Consider the following 13,210-nt stretch of genomic DNA (forward strand, 5'->3'; position numbering starts at 1 on the left):
TTCCTCTTCTCGTGTGAAGTGGTTTGAGCTGGAGATTTAACGGGAGCTCCGCCCACTGCTGTGTCCTGTTCTAACCACTAGAGGGCGGTGACAACAGCAGGCCATAATGTAGAGCAGGGATGGGCAATTTAAATGCTGGAGGGGGCCACAATTTTTCATGGACACTACCACAGGACCACATATAGGACCGTGCACTTAACCAGATATGATGAAACTATAATTTCAAATATGTTTACAGTGCAGTACACTGTAAAAAATAATCTGTTTAATTTACGGCAGCTGTGGTTGCCAGAACTTCACCGTAAAAATTACAGTAAGTGGATTTTCTATTCTAAATTAAGTTATTTTTAGGGTAATTGTGACATTCATTCACACATCATGGTATTTCTCCATAAATTTTGCATGAAAATGTTATATTTTACAGCAAAACTGTGTTTCTTCCAGTTTATGACAGTTTATAAAGTTTTGTGCTATTCTTTGATTCACGGTAATTAAGTGTCTAATACAGTGATATACAATTTTTGATTTTATGCCCTATTTCTGATGTATTTAACAGTGTTTAACTGTTATTTCTACAAACCTTTTTTTACAGTGTAACTTAACATATTTCATGCTCAAATGCATGTATAACAGTAGAAATAGAAGAAGAAGATTACTTTATTAATCCCACAATGGGGAAATTCAACCTCTGCATTTAACCCATCCTTTTTTACACACAAGTGAACACACCATGCAAGGAGCAGTGGGCAGCACATTACTGCGCCTGGGGAGCTGTGCAGGGGGGTTTGGTGCCTTGCTCAAGGGCACTTCAGTTCTAGACCTGTCAGTACCAGGATATGAAAAGGTTTGAAGCAAATAATACATTTTTATTTTTTTTTAAATAACCACTACTTACTGTGATTTCTTTTTTTTCCGTGCAAGAACAGCAGACCAACATTAATTGCAAGAAGTAATTTTGTGCATTTTTACACTGCACTTTTAAGATTTCATGCTCAAATGCATGTAGTTGTACTGAGGGCCACTTCAAGTGATGGTGCAGGCCGTATGCGGCCCCCGGGCCTCCAGTTGCCCATCCCTGATGTAGATATATACTGCCCTACAAAGCCTAACTGCAGTAACTACATTTTTGGTCAAAATTGAGTTATAACTAAAAATGAACCTCTTAATGTCTGTTTTATCTTGTGACAAAGTTTTAGATTTCAATTTGCTTTATTTCAGAGAAATAATTATATAAAAACCACAAATTCCAACTCAAAACCAAGCAGTAATTGCACTTGCCATGGTCTGCTCTGGATATATATACTAATCAAAAAACAAAACAAAAATAGAAATTATAAGTTTATTTGAAAGGGAAATATTATCTAGATAGTGATGAAGTAAAAAGTGAGATAAAATTATATTTAAACTAAAATATAACATCTCTTCATAATATTAAGTCTAAAATATGCAAATATTTGAATAGAGTTGTGAAACACTTTTAAATACACTGATAACAAAATCAATTTGAAAATGTTTATTCACTGAAAACAAAATATAAAATCTGAAAGAAGACAACACTGTAGTTACTGCACTCTGTTCTTGCACTACTATTAGAACCTTTTACAGAAAAACCTGAGTGCAGTAACTATTTTTTTGGGGTCAAAGGTCAAATGAATCATCGTGACTTTTGAGCATAAAAATTACATCATCAATTCATGTAGAAATATGTGTCATATCCCTTACCTACCTATAACCCATTTGGCTGGCCAGCTAAAACACGTTAAAGAACTTTATAGCAGTTTTTGTCAGTTTTACCCTTTGTGTAATCTTGGTGTTGTCATAGACTCAGGCTTGAATTTCAAAAAACACATTAAATCAATGAATAAGTCAGCCTATTACCACCTTTAAAACATATCAAGAATTAAAGGGCTTATGTCTCAGCAAGATTTAGAAAAACTTGTCCATGCATTTATCTTTAGTAGACTTGACTACTGTAACAGTGTCCTTGCAGGGCTTCCAAAAAAATCTATCAGACAGCTTCAGCTAATTCAGAACGCTGCTGCTCGAGTACTCACCAGGACCAAAAAATTGGATCACATCACCCCAGTTCTGAGGTCTTTACACTGGCTTCCTGTCACTCAAATAATTGATTTCAAAATATTAATGTTGGTTTATAAAGCCCTAAATGGTCTAGGGCCAAAATATATTACCGATCTGCTGATACGTTATGAGCCGTCCAGAGCCCTTAGGTCGTCTGGGACAGGTCTACTTACTGTCCCCATGTTAGGACTAAACAAGGAGAAGCAACGTTTAGTTTTTATGCACCAAATCTCTGGAACAAACTCCCAGAGAACTTGAGGTCTGCTGCAACTCTCAGCTCTTTTAAATGAAGTCTGAAGACTTTTCTGTTTCCATTTTAACCTGTGATTTTTATTCATTCGCTTTTAAATGTTTTATTCATTCACTTTTTCTTTTTTTTAATTCGCTTTTAAATGTCTTCTAATGTGTTTTATGTGTTTTAATCTTGCCCCTGTAAAGCACTTTGAATGGCCCTGTGTACGAATTGTGCTATATAAATAAACTTGCCTTGCCTTGTAGTTACTGCAGTTAGACTTTGTAGGGCGGTATAGTGTCCAACTCTATAGAGGTGTTACAGCTACAGTGAGTTCAGATAAGATATGACTTTATTTATCCATCAGTGGGAAAATGTAGTTGATTATGTCTATATGTTAAGATAAAGGGAAGTACACATGACTGGGGGAGTCAGACACGGGTCAGACGTATTTCTGCTGTTCTACGTTGGAAACCTCCCACTATAGGAGGCATATAAGCCAACAGTTTTAACTATCATATGAGCCTTTTTCTCTGTAACCGTACTCGCTGTGTTGCATGATTTAAACGCTCCTCTTGTACAAGACTTTAATTAAATTCAACTTAAACTTTGATACTCTGAATCCAACTGTCTTTACTGAAGGGTCACTCTGAAAAATTCTTATAACAGTGGTCACTTTGGCCCATATCATTTCCTGTTATAGACTGACCCCCATCACAGAAAGAAAAGTTGATGAGGCCCCCACCGGAAAAAGTTTGGGGACCCCTGCTTTAGATGGTCCCCAGAGGAAGATAAAAAAGAGAAATCACAGCTTAAAAAACTAAATATAGAATAGATATAGAATATCTAAGATATCCAGCAGGGGGCAGTGAAGGATCACTATTTGCTGACCACATATTGTAGACAGCCTGCTAGTCCAGAGCTCAAATAAAAATAAATTTTAGTTTTTTAGTTTTATTTTTGAGTTATGATATTTGTGCTTCTAGAGGAGCAGGTTAAACTAAAATTAATTTTTGCTAAGAAGTCATATGTTATGTGTTGTTTAGAAAAACAGGGAGGGTATTTTTTTAGAAGCATGACTGCCAAATTCCCACCCATGTCCCCACCTGCACCTGATTTTTCTTATCTGCTCTGTAGTACTTATACCAGCCTCTTTACCCCAGCCATAGACATGTGAGCACCATTTATTTGTTTTCTAGCATCTGTTACCTGTTTTCTCTGGAACACTGCAACCTGTTGCCTATCTGCTGGTCTGCCTGCCTTTATTCACTGGACTTTCAACTTTTGTGAGTGTAAGTTTGCAAAAACATCACTTCTACAGCCAGCTGGGTCTATACAATCTAAATTTACAGATATCAGGTATAAAGGTTACATCGTGAAGTTGCTCCATGTGTGGTGTTGGTTTTATATTAACCTTAATCTTTGTGTTCACTAACTGACTTTATGAAACGTGTAATCGTTAATATGTTGTTGAGTGGATTGAATCCAAATTGGCAGAAATGACGGGAAAAAAGTATGTTTTTGATACACAAGTGGTTTTACAAGACAGGGCAGGTTGGACACAAGATTTAAAGTCCAGATAAAGTAAGAGTGAATATTTGTTTTATTCAGCAGTAAGGTAGTTATATAAACCTGCACACAATGGACTGTAACTCCCGTATTTTAAAGTCAAAGTCCAGAGTAAGTAAGAGTGCCTATTTGTTTAATTCAGTGATAAGGTAGTTAAATATGCCTGCACACTTTGAACTGGCTCTTAAAGCTGACGGTGAGTGCTTGTTATGATCTCAACCACATACCTGTATGTTGACTTATTTGACATTAAGTAGTTCAGAAGTTCTAGGTAGATCCTGATCTGACATTTTCAGCCAGGCTGGATTTTAAGGTTGGTTGATGCTTCGAACTGGGGCTAAATAAACCTGCATTTATTCTGTGCTTCACCTGCAGCTGAATGGACATGTGCAATACAATTGATATGTGCAAAACACTCAATTTACCCCATGTATAAATTATAGCATTTTAAGTAGCCATTTATTTATTTTTATACTTATTTATTTCATCACATGTCCTTGTTCTTGTTTTTGTCCTTGTTTAGCTCGGTATTTTTTAAATGTTTTTACTCATGTTGTTTTGTGTTATGATTGTCATAACTATGCACCTTATGCAGTGGCACTTTCAATTTCGTTGTATAGTGAACTATATAATGACAATAAAGACTATTTGATTTGTTTTGATTTTGAATCTGAGTGTTGCTGATGACTGAAACATTGTTCCTATCTGTGTCTTCTCAAAGGGATTGAGAACATGAAACTTTACCAGTCCAACCTGGAATGGCAGACGTTTAATGGCTCTCCCCCCGATGGAGCAGTTTCAATCTACAATGAAGAATATAGACGCACCGACTATGTTTGCAAATACGGGATGGAGGCCGGCTTCTACAGCCCTGGCATGGGTCCTCACTGCCACTACCCGTACGGAGACAAGGAGCTTCTTGGTTCCCCATTTGAGATCCTGGTGAACAAAGGCAACATTGAGGTTTTAGAATGGAAGCATGGCTCCTGGGGTTCAGTACCTGAGAATTCAGTCTACACCTCCTGCACCAAAGACGTATATGTTGGGAAGAACAAGTATGGTCTTGGAAAGGTGCATGTTGGGCATAAAGCCTTCTTCCTTCCCCGTAAAGGTTCTGAGTATTGCTACAAAAACTACCAGGTCCTGACTGTCAACAGTACGGAAGCCCTGAAAGGCAAAGTGAAAACAAATTATTTTTTTTCGGGCATTGTTTCGGCATTGTTTCAGGCATACTATCTCATACGTGTGGGTTTCTCGTACGTACGAGATATTATTTCCTCCTCTCTCCTACGAGATAATGCTTAGGTTTTGGCCCCCCCAAAAAATGTTCACCTTGCCTTTCAGGGCTTTGTATCTCGTATGTACGAAATAAACATAGGTGTAATAAGGCTGTTTGGAGGGAAATGTCTGACGCACAATTCAAAGGGAAGTGAAATGCAGCATAAACAAGATTTTACCTTATTAGTTAACTACAAATGTCTGTAAAACATAATGGGACTGTGCATGCCAGCTTGGGTTAAACAGTGTAGATGGAAAAAAAAGTCTGATGGAATCATATTGTAAAGAGACTGCATGTTCCACATGGATATTTAATATTCACGTGACCTTGATCATGGTGTCTGCAGGCCGCGTAAACCTACCTAATGTGTATGTAATACACCTGGATAGAAAATGCCATATCGTTAGCCTCATAGCATAATTGCCTAAGTCATTTTTTGGCCAAATTGTGATATCTGCCTAACTTTACTCTCCTACCACTGCTGCATCTTTCTGCCTTATTGCCTATGTTCTCAATCTATCAGAACACTTGTTAGAGTCCAAAATCACTTTCTGCCTTAGTCATCTCCTTGACTTACGCATTTTTGCCGCTCCATACAAACCAAACTACATTATTTATATGTAAGAGAAAAATTGCCTTAGTCAGGGCATATTCTGCCTAAGTCACTTTTATCTGTTATGAAATCGATGTGTTTAATTTTTTATGCAAACTTGTTCACACTTCTATTTGAACTTACTGTTACAATATCAATTAAAAATACCAATGGGCTTACTAAAAATGGTGTTTTTTCTTGTTTCCCGAAAACGTTCAAATATGACTTAGGCAAATATGCTATGAGGCTAACCATATGTAAAATAAATGTAACGACAAGTTAAGTTAAGTACACGCCTGGGCATTGTTTGTGCATTACAGCTGATGCGTCTGGACTTGGCTGTTACACAGGAGGTGTTTTCACTGTCGACTGCATCAGGTGATTTAAGGAGATAAACACGAGATCTACAGTACATCTGTAAGATGTGGACATGTTGTTGTCATTCACCTTTGACTGGAAGCCTACTGTATGTCCGCATGTGTAAAATTACGCACCAAGCTGGGAACTGGCTGTTCCCAGACCTCCTGGATCGTTGTGCCCAAAATGAATCTAAAAAGAAATTAATGAAGCTCTGCGTTAGTTCAGGTGGAATACGGTAGTCACGCCCGCTTGGCTGTCAGCTGGTCTGACAACCGCGCCAAGCCCAACCAATCACTATCACACACACACAACTAGGCGGTCCATTTAAACTGTTCTGCCTCTCATTCCTCCTGCATCTGTCACACCGCGGTGAGGGATGTCTTGTCTTGGGTTTTTTGTCTTGTTTACGGTTTTATTTTGAAAAGTAACTTCTGGTTTTATTTTGAAAAGTAACTTCCCTCTCGTTTCAGGTCACTTGCCCTTCCTCCTGTGTCTTCCCTGATTCCTGATTGTTTCCACCTATGTTCCCCCGTGTGTATATAGGCTGCGGTCGAATAGTCAAATTTGCTTAGGAACCTTCCTAATTGAGTGAAATGACCCGGAAGTATTATCGTAGCCGCCATGATAAGAGCTGTTCGAATTCTCTAACTGTTAAGGAAAGGAGCTTCAATGCTTCCTTTAGTATCCCCTTTAGCATAGGATACACCGGACCATCCTTTACGAAAGGAAAGGAGGTAATGCCGTCCCACAATTCCTTGCGGTAGCAGCATATAAGGCCGACCGGTCACGAGAAGAAACGACGTCATCAACATTCGCCGTCGCGTGATGACGTAGACTAAGTGTAAGTGCAGTCGGATTCTCTAAACACCGCGATCGTCTTCTCCTAACTTCTCATGAATTCTCCTTCTCATCTTTCCTTGACCTCGTGACGTTTCCATTGAGGTTAAGGAAAAGTGGTTAGGAAAGGACTTAGGAGCTGATTTTTTTGACTATTCGACCGTACCCATAGTCTTTGTTTTCCCCTGTCCTTGTTGCCAGAGGACTTCGTCGTCCTGTCGTATGCTTCCAGCCCCGTTCACAGTCCTGTATTGAGTCAAAGTTAAGTGTCAAGTTTTATTTTCTGAATTGTCTTTCCTCTGAAACAGAGTGATTTTTTGTTCATAGTTTTCTGGTTAGCTTCTTTTTTATTTTCTAAGTCAGAGTAATTTTTGTAGCGTTGTTTTCCTCCTTTTGGAGCGTTTTCTGTTTGATAATTTTGTAACATAGATAGAGTAGATAATTTCATAGCCTGTGTGCTTTTCCTCTTCGGAGTGATCTTTTGTTTCTAAATTTTCATAGAGTATTTCCTGATAAGATCAGAGTAGTATTTTTTCCTCCTTCGGGAGCGTTTTTGGTTCTGTGTTTTGTGTTCTTGATGTGTCTTCGGACCTTCTAGAATTTCATAGCTTGTTGTTTTATCATTTCTGTCTATGAGAAATCTATTCAGTAAAATAAAGCCTGTCATTACTACTGCCTATCTGCATCTGAGTCCTCCTTTTTGCCCAAGCCTGACAGCATCGCTCACTCTGCTGCACACACTGCTGCGTTAAACCTCCCTCCACCACCCCAAGCACCACCTGTACAAGCCAGAGTATTTTTAGGATGAATTATTTGCAATGTTGTAATGTCTGCAAGTGTCAGTACTATTGCATACAGCATATTCAGGTTCTGCTCTGCATGTCCCTGGGGGATTGAATGTTGCACTCTCAGCCAGAATCTGTTGCATGCTGCACAGATACTGCCTGATAGCTTCTAGAGCAGAACCCACACCGCCAAATACAACTGTACAAACCATCTTGCAATAAATGGTTAAAATCTATGACGAGAGTATTCCTGACTGAAATATAATATAAACTGTTTGAAATGCGTAAGAGTGAAAGAACCTTTAATGAAAAGTTGATTCTTCACTGTGGTTGCTAAAAGAAGCCAATCCTGGATGAAAAGATTTTCTTTGTGTGTGTATAGTAACATTTCAATATGTAGTTCCATTTTTCAAAAGAAGTTTATTCTGTGTTTGTATGTGTCTTAATAAATGTTGTAAGGCATAAACAATCAAAGGATTTTAATTATATAACTAAAATAAATGAATGGTATGATACCACATTTATTCTTTAAACGAGGCACGTGCAGTCTGCCCGTTTTTGCCACCTGATGTCCAAAAAGTGCTTTTATCAAGTTAATTTTATTTTAATTTTACGAATTAATTTTTATCATTATTATTTTTGTGAAAGCCTGCAAGTGGCCCTTGTCAAGAATAATATTTAACAATTACTAATAATTTATCTATAAATAAGATAACCGGGTTAGTGTACGTCACATGATTACCCGCGGCAGGTGAAAGGTCATCATGTGACGTGCCCCCGTTTCGCTCACGTGCAGCTGCGACCGAGGACGCCGGAGACAAACATCGACAACAGTAGATTCAATTGTGAGTTTTATCTATAGTCTTATGCAACATGATATTGGTGCTGACTGCTGATAAATAGTTCGGGCACACCTTTAAATTAATTTGCGCAGTATAATGAGTCATAAGTAGGGTATCTGTCTATGATATGTGCATCATATGATAAAGTATATTAACATGTTCTAATTAATTTGGTGTTCTCCAGACTGTTGTCATACTTTATTTTTATAATACTTTTTCCTCCCTGTATATTTGACCATAGAGAATGCAGTCTGCTATATCTTAGATCAGGTTTTTAGGTTCAAGGAATCTTTTAAATAATTTTAATTGAATTACTCACTTTTTAGTGTACTGGTTTCGAGTATTATATCATGGCTTGTTTTACTCTAATTACTGTCATGATCTTTTATGCTGGTGTGACTTCAATTGGAAATTATTAAAAATTTTACAATACGAATAATTAAAACACTAACAAGCACTACGAGTAGTTTTACTATTTTTAAAAAAAGTTTTAATATTAATGTTTTGATATAAATATTGTTCCATGTGCCTGTTTTGATTTTTTACTTCAAGCACCTCTAAATTTCAATGCACAGCTCTGCCTAAAACTTACACTGTAAGGAGGAAGTTGATTGACACAGACAGACGACTTAACAAATACTCATTTATTTCAGTTCACAGTTGTCATCTCAGATGAATCATGTCAGTGTTATAACTGACTGGCTGACAGATCAAGGGCGTAACTGTCAAAACACAGCTTTATTTTGTAAATGAAAACATCATAAAAATAATTTTTCTCTGTAGAAACTGTGGGAGAGCTGAGACATTGTGTTTCTGTCCATTGCAGGTGTTTATCATTCATTCACTTGCAGTAGTTTTCATATTATTCATACTTGCAGTAGTGCTTCAGTGCTTCTGGCAGCTCGAGCCAGTCAATGGCCATCCTGTGGACTATGTGTTTCTGGACGGCTTTCCGACACAATGTCTGCAAAGACTCAACTGAAGCAATTTGGAGAGAGGACAGAAACAGAAACAATGCAGATTAGCAGAATAAAAGTGGTGAAGAAAAATGATGTAGACATTTTAAAGCATGGACGGATTTCTAAATGGGGCCATGGACCAGAACCTATGTATGCATGTAGTGACTGAGATGGAAAACAACCACAAAGAGACACAAAGCAACCACAGAGAGACGTGAAGCAACCACAATCCGAAGCAAAATGACAACGGAGACAGAGCAATCACAAAGAGGTACAAAATGGTCTCGGAGAGACTCAAAATGACAACAAATTGATAGAAAACAACCACAAAGGGAATCAAAAGGGCCACAGTCAAAACAACTACAAAGAGATGCAAAACGACCACAAAGAGGCACAAAACAACCACAGAGGGACTCAAAACAACTACAGAGGTACAATACAATGACAAAGGGACTCAAGATGACTACAAAGGGATATAAAAAAACCACAAAGAGGATCAAAAGGGCCACAGTGAAAACGACTACAAAGGGATGGAAAACAACCACAAAGAGGGACAATTCATCTACAAAGAGAGTCAAGAGGACTACAAAGGGATATAAAACCACCACAAAGAGACTCAAAACAACTAAAGAGATGCAAAGCAACCACAGAGTGAAACCACAATGAGGCACAAAATGACTACAGGCAACATCTCTGAGTAGTTTCTGTTTCTCTGTTGGTTTGCCTGCAGATTGTTGCACAGTAACATGCCTGTGCCCAAGGGATCTGTTTTTAATAATCCAACCATAATTAAAGGTATCACTGTGACACTCACATCCATACTCCACCTGGACAATTCGGACACACTTAGTAGCAGCAAAGATGTCCACCACAGCATGGGGAGGTGGGATTGTGGGGATCCCCTTTGCAGAAGCTCCCATGTCCTCACCATTGATGACAATGTGCATATCACCCAGGTTTTGCCCTTTTGGCACATACAGTACTCCTATCCGGCTACGTCTGGCTGTGGGAGGCAAGGCGTTGGTCTTGTACAAGTCATCCAAGATGTGGCTGAAGCATCCAGGCCTGCTCCGTCCGACCAGCTTGTCTCTTGGGATGCGAATATTCTCAATGTACAAGTGAGAGTCAGTGAAGAAAGTCTTTGGTTTGCTGTCTCCTCCTCCATCTCCCTCGCCTCCAGGTCTCTCTTCACCCTCCCCTCGTCCGAGCCTGTGGCCCCCAGCCAATCCTCCGTCTCCAGCCTCTTGACCGACTGCTCCAAGTTCCTCTATGATCTTATTGTGGTTGCGAGTGATTGCGAAAACCCAGCTGTCACCTAAATCTACCAGGTCTGGGATGGAGTATTCAGGTACCACCTCAAGGTTCCCGGGGTCCCTGGCAGTCAGGCCGACCCGGAGGTGGCCGCACCAACCAAGCTCCTTATCCTCGATCTCTATGAGAAAAATCTCCCCGGGCTTCAGGGGGTGTTTGCTGAAACACACTGCATTTGCAAAGCTCTCCACACGAGTGGCCTGGGTTCCTGAGTCGTCCAGTCGGACATTTGTACCATGGATCGGGTGGAATTCCATAAACTGGTCAGGAACTGGCTCCATTTTCAGTTGGACAGTTGTCAAAAAGCACAACAAACAAGACGGAATTACTGAAACTATCCAATCAAACAGTCTTGCAGTGGTTTCGCACTACTGCCCGCCAACACGTGGTCATGGTAAAGGCACAACAACTCTCACGGACAAGATCCCTGCTCTGCTTATCAGTGGGCCACTCAGAGAAGCTTCTGGTAGAGGGCTATTTTTGAACAGCTGCATATGTCAACAGATGGCAAGGTATGTGTGTGTGTGTTGGGGGGGTGGCCAACTTGCACATGCCCACAGTAGCACTCTCGTCACACTAGACATGCACTAAGATTGAGGTGGGGTTAGTGGGAGCAACAATCACCCCGGGCTCCGGCGCTCATTCAATTTCACAAACCCATGTAGTGAAGTAATAGCTGCGTAATTATCATAATACCATATGCCAGGGAGATATGTTAAACAGCAGGCCTTTTATAGCACCACTCTAAATATAGTCACGCAAATACAGCCTAGATTTGATTCTTATGTAAAGCAGCAATTTAAGTAATATACCAGGATAGAGAGCACTTGGAGATTTATCACGATAATGGAATGATAGCATAACAATATCAAAAGGAATTATATTTTAATAAGGAGATACTTTTTATAGTCATCATTAATGACTGAGAGTCAAGGCTCCTGCACACTGTTTTTATCAGGTCATATTAATTATACAGTGTGTTAATTAAGAGCTTCTCAATACCTGCTACAGGCCTCATCAGTTACATAACAAGTCTAATTTAAAGTAATTTGTAGATAGAAAATTAGTTCCTTGCAGGATTTGGGACCTAGATCACTGGCCAAGATTAGAGCTTTAAAGTGGCACTCCATAACTAACATAATAATAAGAAAATATGCTTTTTTTTTTTTTACTTAAAAATGAAAAGATATATTTGTGTGAGAGAAAAAAAAAACTAACTTCAATATACTCAGGAGTTTTGCTGCTGCAGCCTTACTTGGTCTCATATGACCAGTTAATTATGGTGTGACTGCTAGCAAATATAACACAAATACTGATACCAGTGCAGTATTATAAATTAATGGTTCATATTTTTTGGAACATAGTACAACACCTAAGAACCCCAGTTTAATGTGTTCGCACCACAAGCACTAGGAACAATCGTAGCTCTTAAATTGCTTTTTTAAGAGATGTTTTTGTAGCACCTATTTTTTCCAGAGTAGGCAAACTTCCAGCACAAGAGGAAGCTTGAGTGACGTAAGTGTATGGTGATTGGTTTACATTTTAATTGTTGGCTTACTAGCTAGCCACTAAATTAGCTATATATGACAACTTAATGTTTGATCCACAAACTTTTGTTCCAGTGTAGGAAAGTGCATTGCTATCACCAGATGACTACTTTGTTTAGCTCATTTTTTAACCAGTTCCACTTGAAAGCATGAGGGAATTAGCAAGCTAGCTAACTAGCCAGCTGTTTGCCAGTTAGCTAGCTAGCCTGGTGATTCGGATTCAACACGGGAGCTCCACCTCACTCCCTGCTGCTACTTTGCCTGGAGGAGAGCAGACGGCAGCTAACTACCCAGCTAACTATCCGGCAATCCGTCTCCAGACCTACTGTCTGCTCTCTTCAGGGCAAAGTAGTAGTACTGCCAGCTGTGGGGAGTGAGACAGAGGGATTGTGGGGTGTGCTAGCAAGCTAATTCTTGTCTAATTTGTGGTTTCATAAACAATAAATTAATGCAGCTATTGACTCAAGGTTTTTGGTTGTTGGGCATGGTTGTGGGTTGGTGTTTAAATTGGCTCTGCAAATGCAAACAGAAAAAAAGGCCTCCCCAGTCGGCATCTCCTGTCAGGGAGTCCCCAGAACTATTTGGTCCGAAAACATCTTCTGTTGTAGTTGTGTCCCTGCAAGGTCTAAGAAAGCTCCAGGGTTTTGATGTGCTAGTCTGCTTCCATCTTCTTGACCAGATTTACAAATAGATGCTGATCTCTCTGGTGTCGACAGCTCATCTTCATCCCTTTCTCAAGGTCACCAAGACACATGAGCCTGATGTATCTTGTCTCCTGAGTGTAGAAAATCAATCTAATAAACAAACTGCTCTGGGGT

General features: G+C 39.4%; 1 protein-coding gene across 1 annotated transcript; it reads right to left on the minus strand.

Moving 5' to 3' along the window:
- Nucleotides 1-9,437: 9,437 nt before the first annotated feature.
- neurl2 (neuralized E3 ubiquitin protein ligase 2) lies at nt 9,438-12,341 on the minus strand. Its single transcript, XM_059324906.1, has 2 exons — nt 10,349-12,341; nt 9,438-9,553 (listed from the first exon to the last, which is right to left on the minus strand). The coding sequence occupies exons 1-2, from the start codon at nt 11,124-11,126 to the stop codon at nt 9,438-9,440; spliced, it is 894 nt and encodes a 297-aa protein (XP_059180889.1). The 5' UTR covers nt 11,127-12,341.
- Between the last annotated feature and the right edge of the window lie 869 nt (nt 12,342-13,210).

This window comes from Centropristis striata, chromosome 21 (genome assembly GCF_030273125.1).
Source record: "Centropristis striata isolate RG_2023a ecotype Rhode Island chromosome 21, C.striata_1.0, whole genome shotgun sequence".
Lineage (NCBI taxonomy): Eukaryota > Metazoa > Chordata > Actinopteri > Perciformes > Serranidae > Centropristis > Centropristis striata.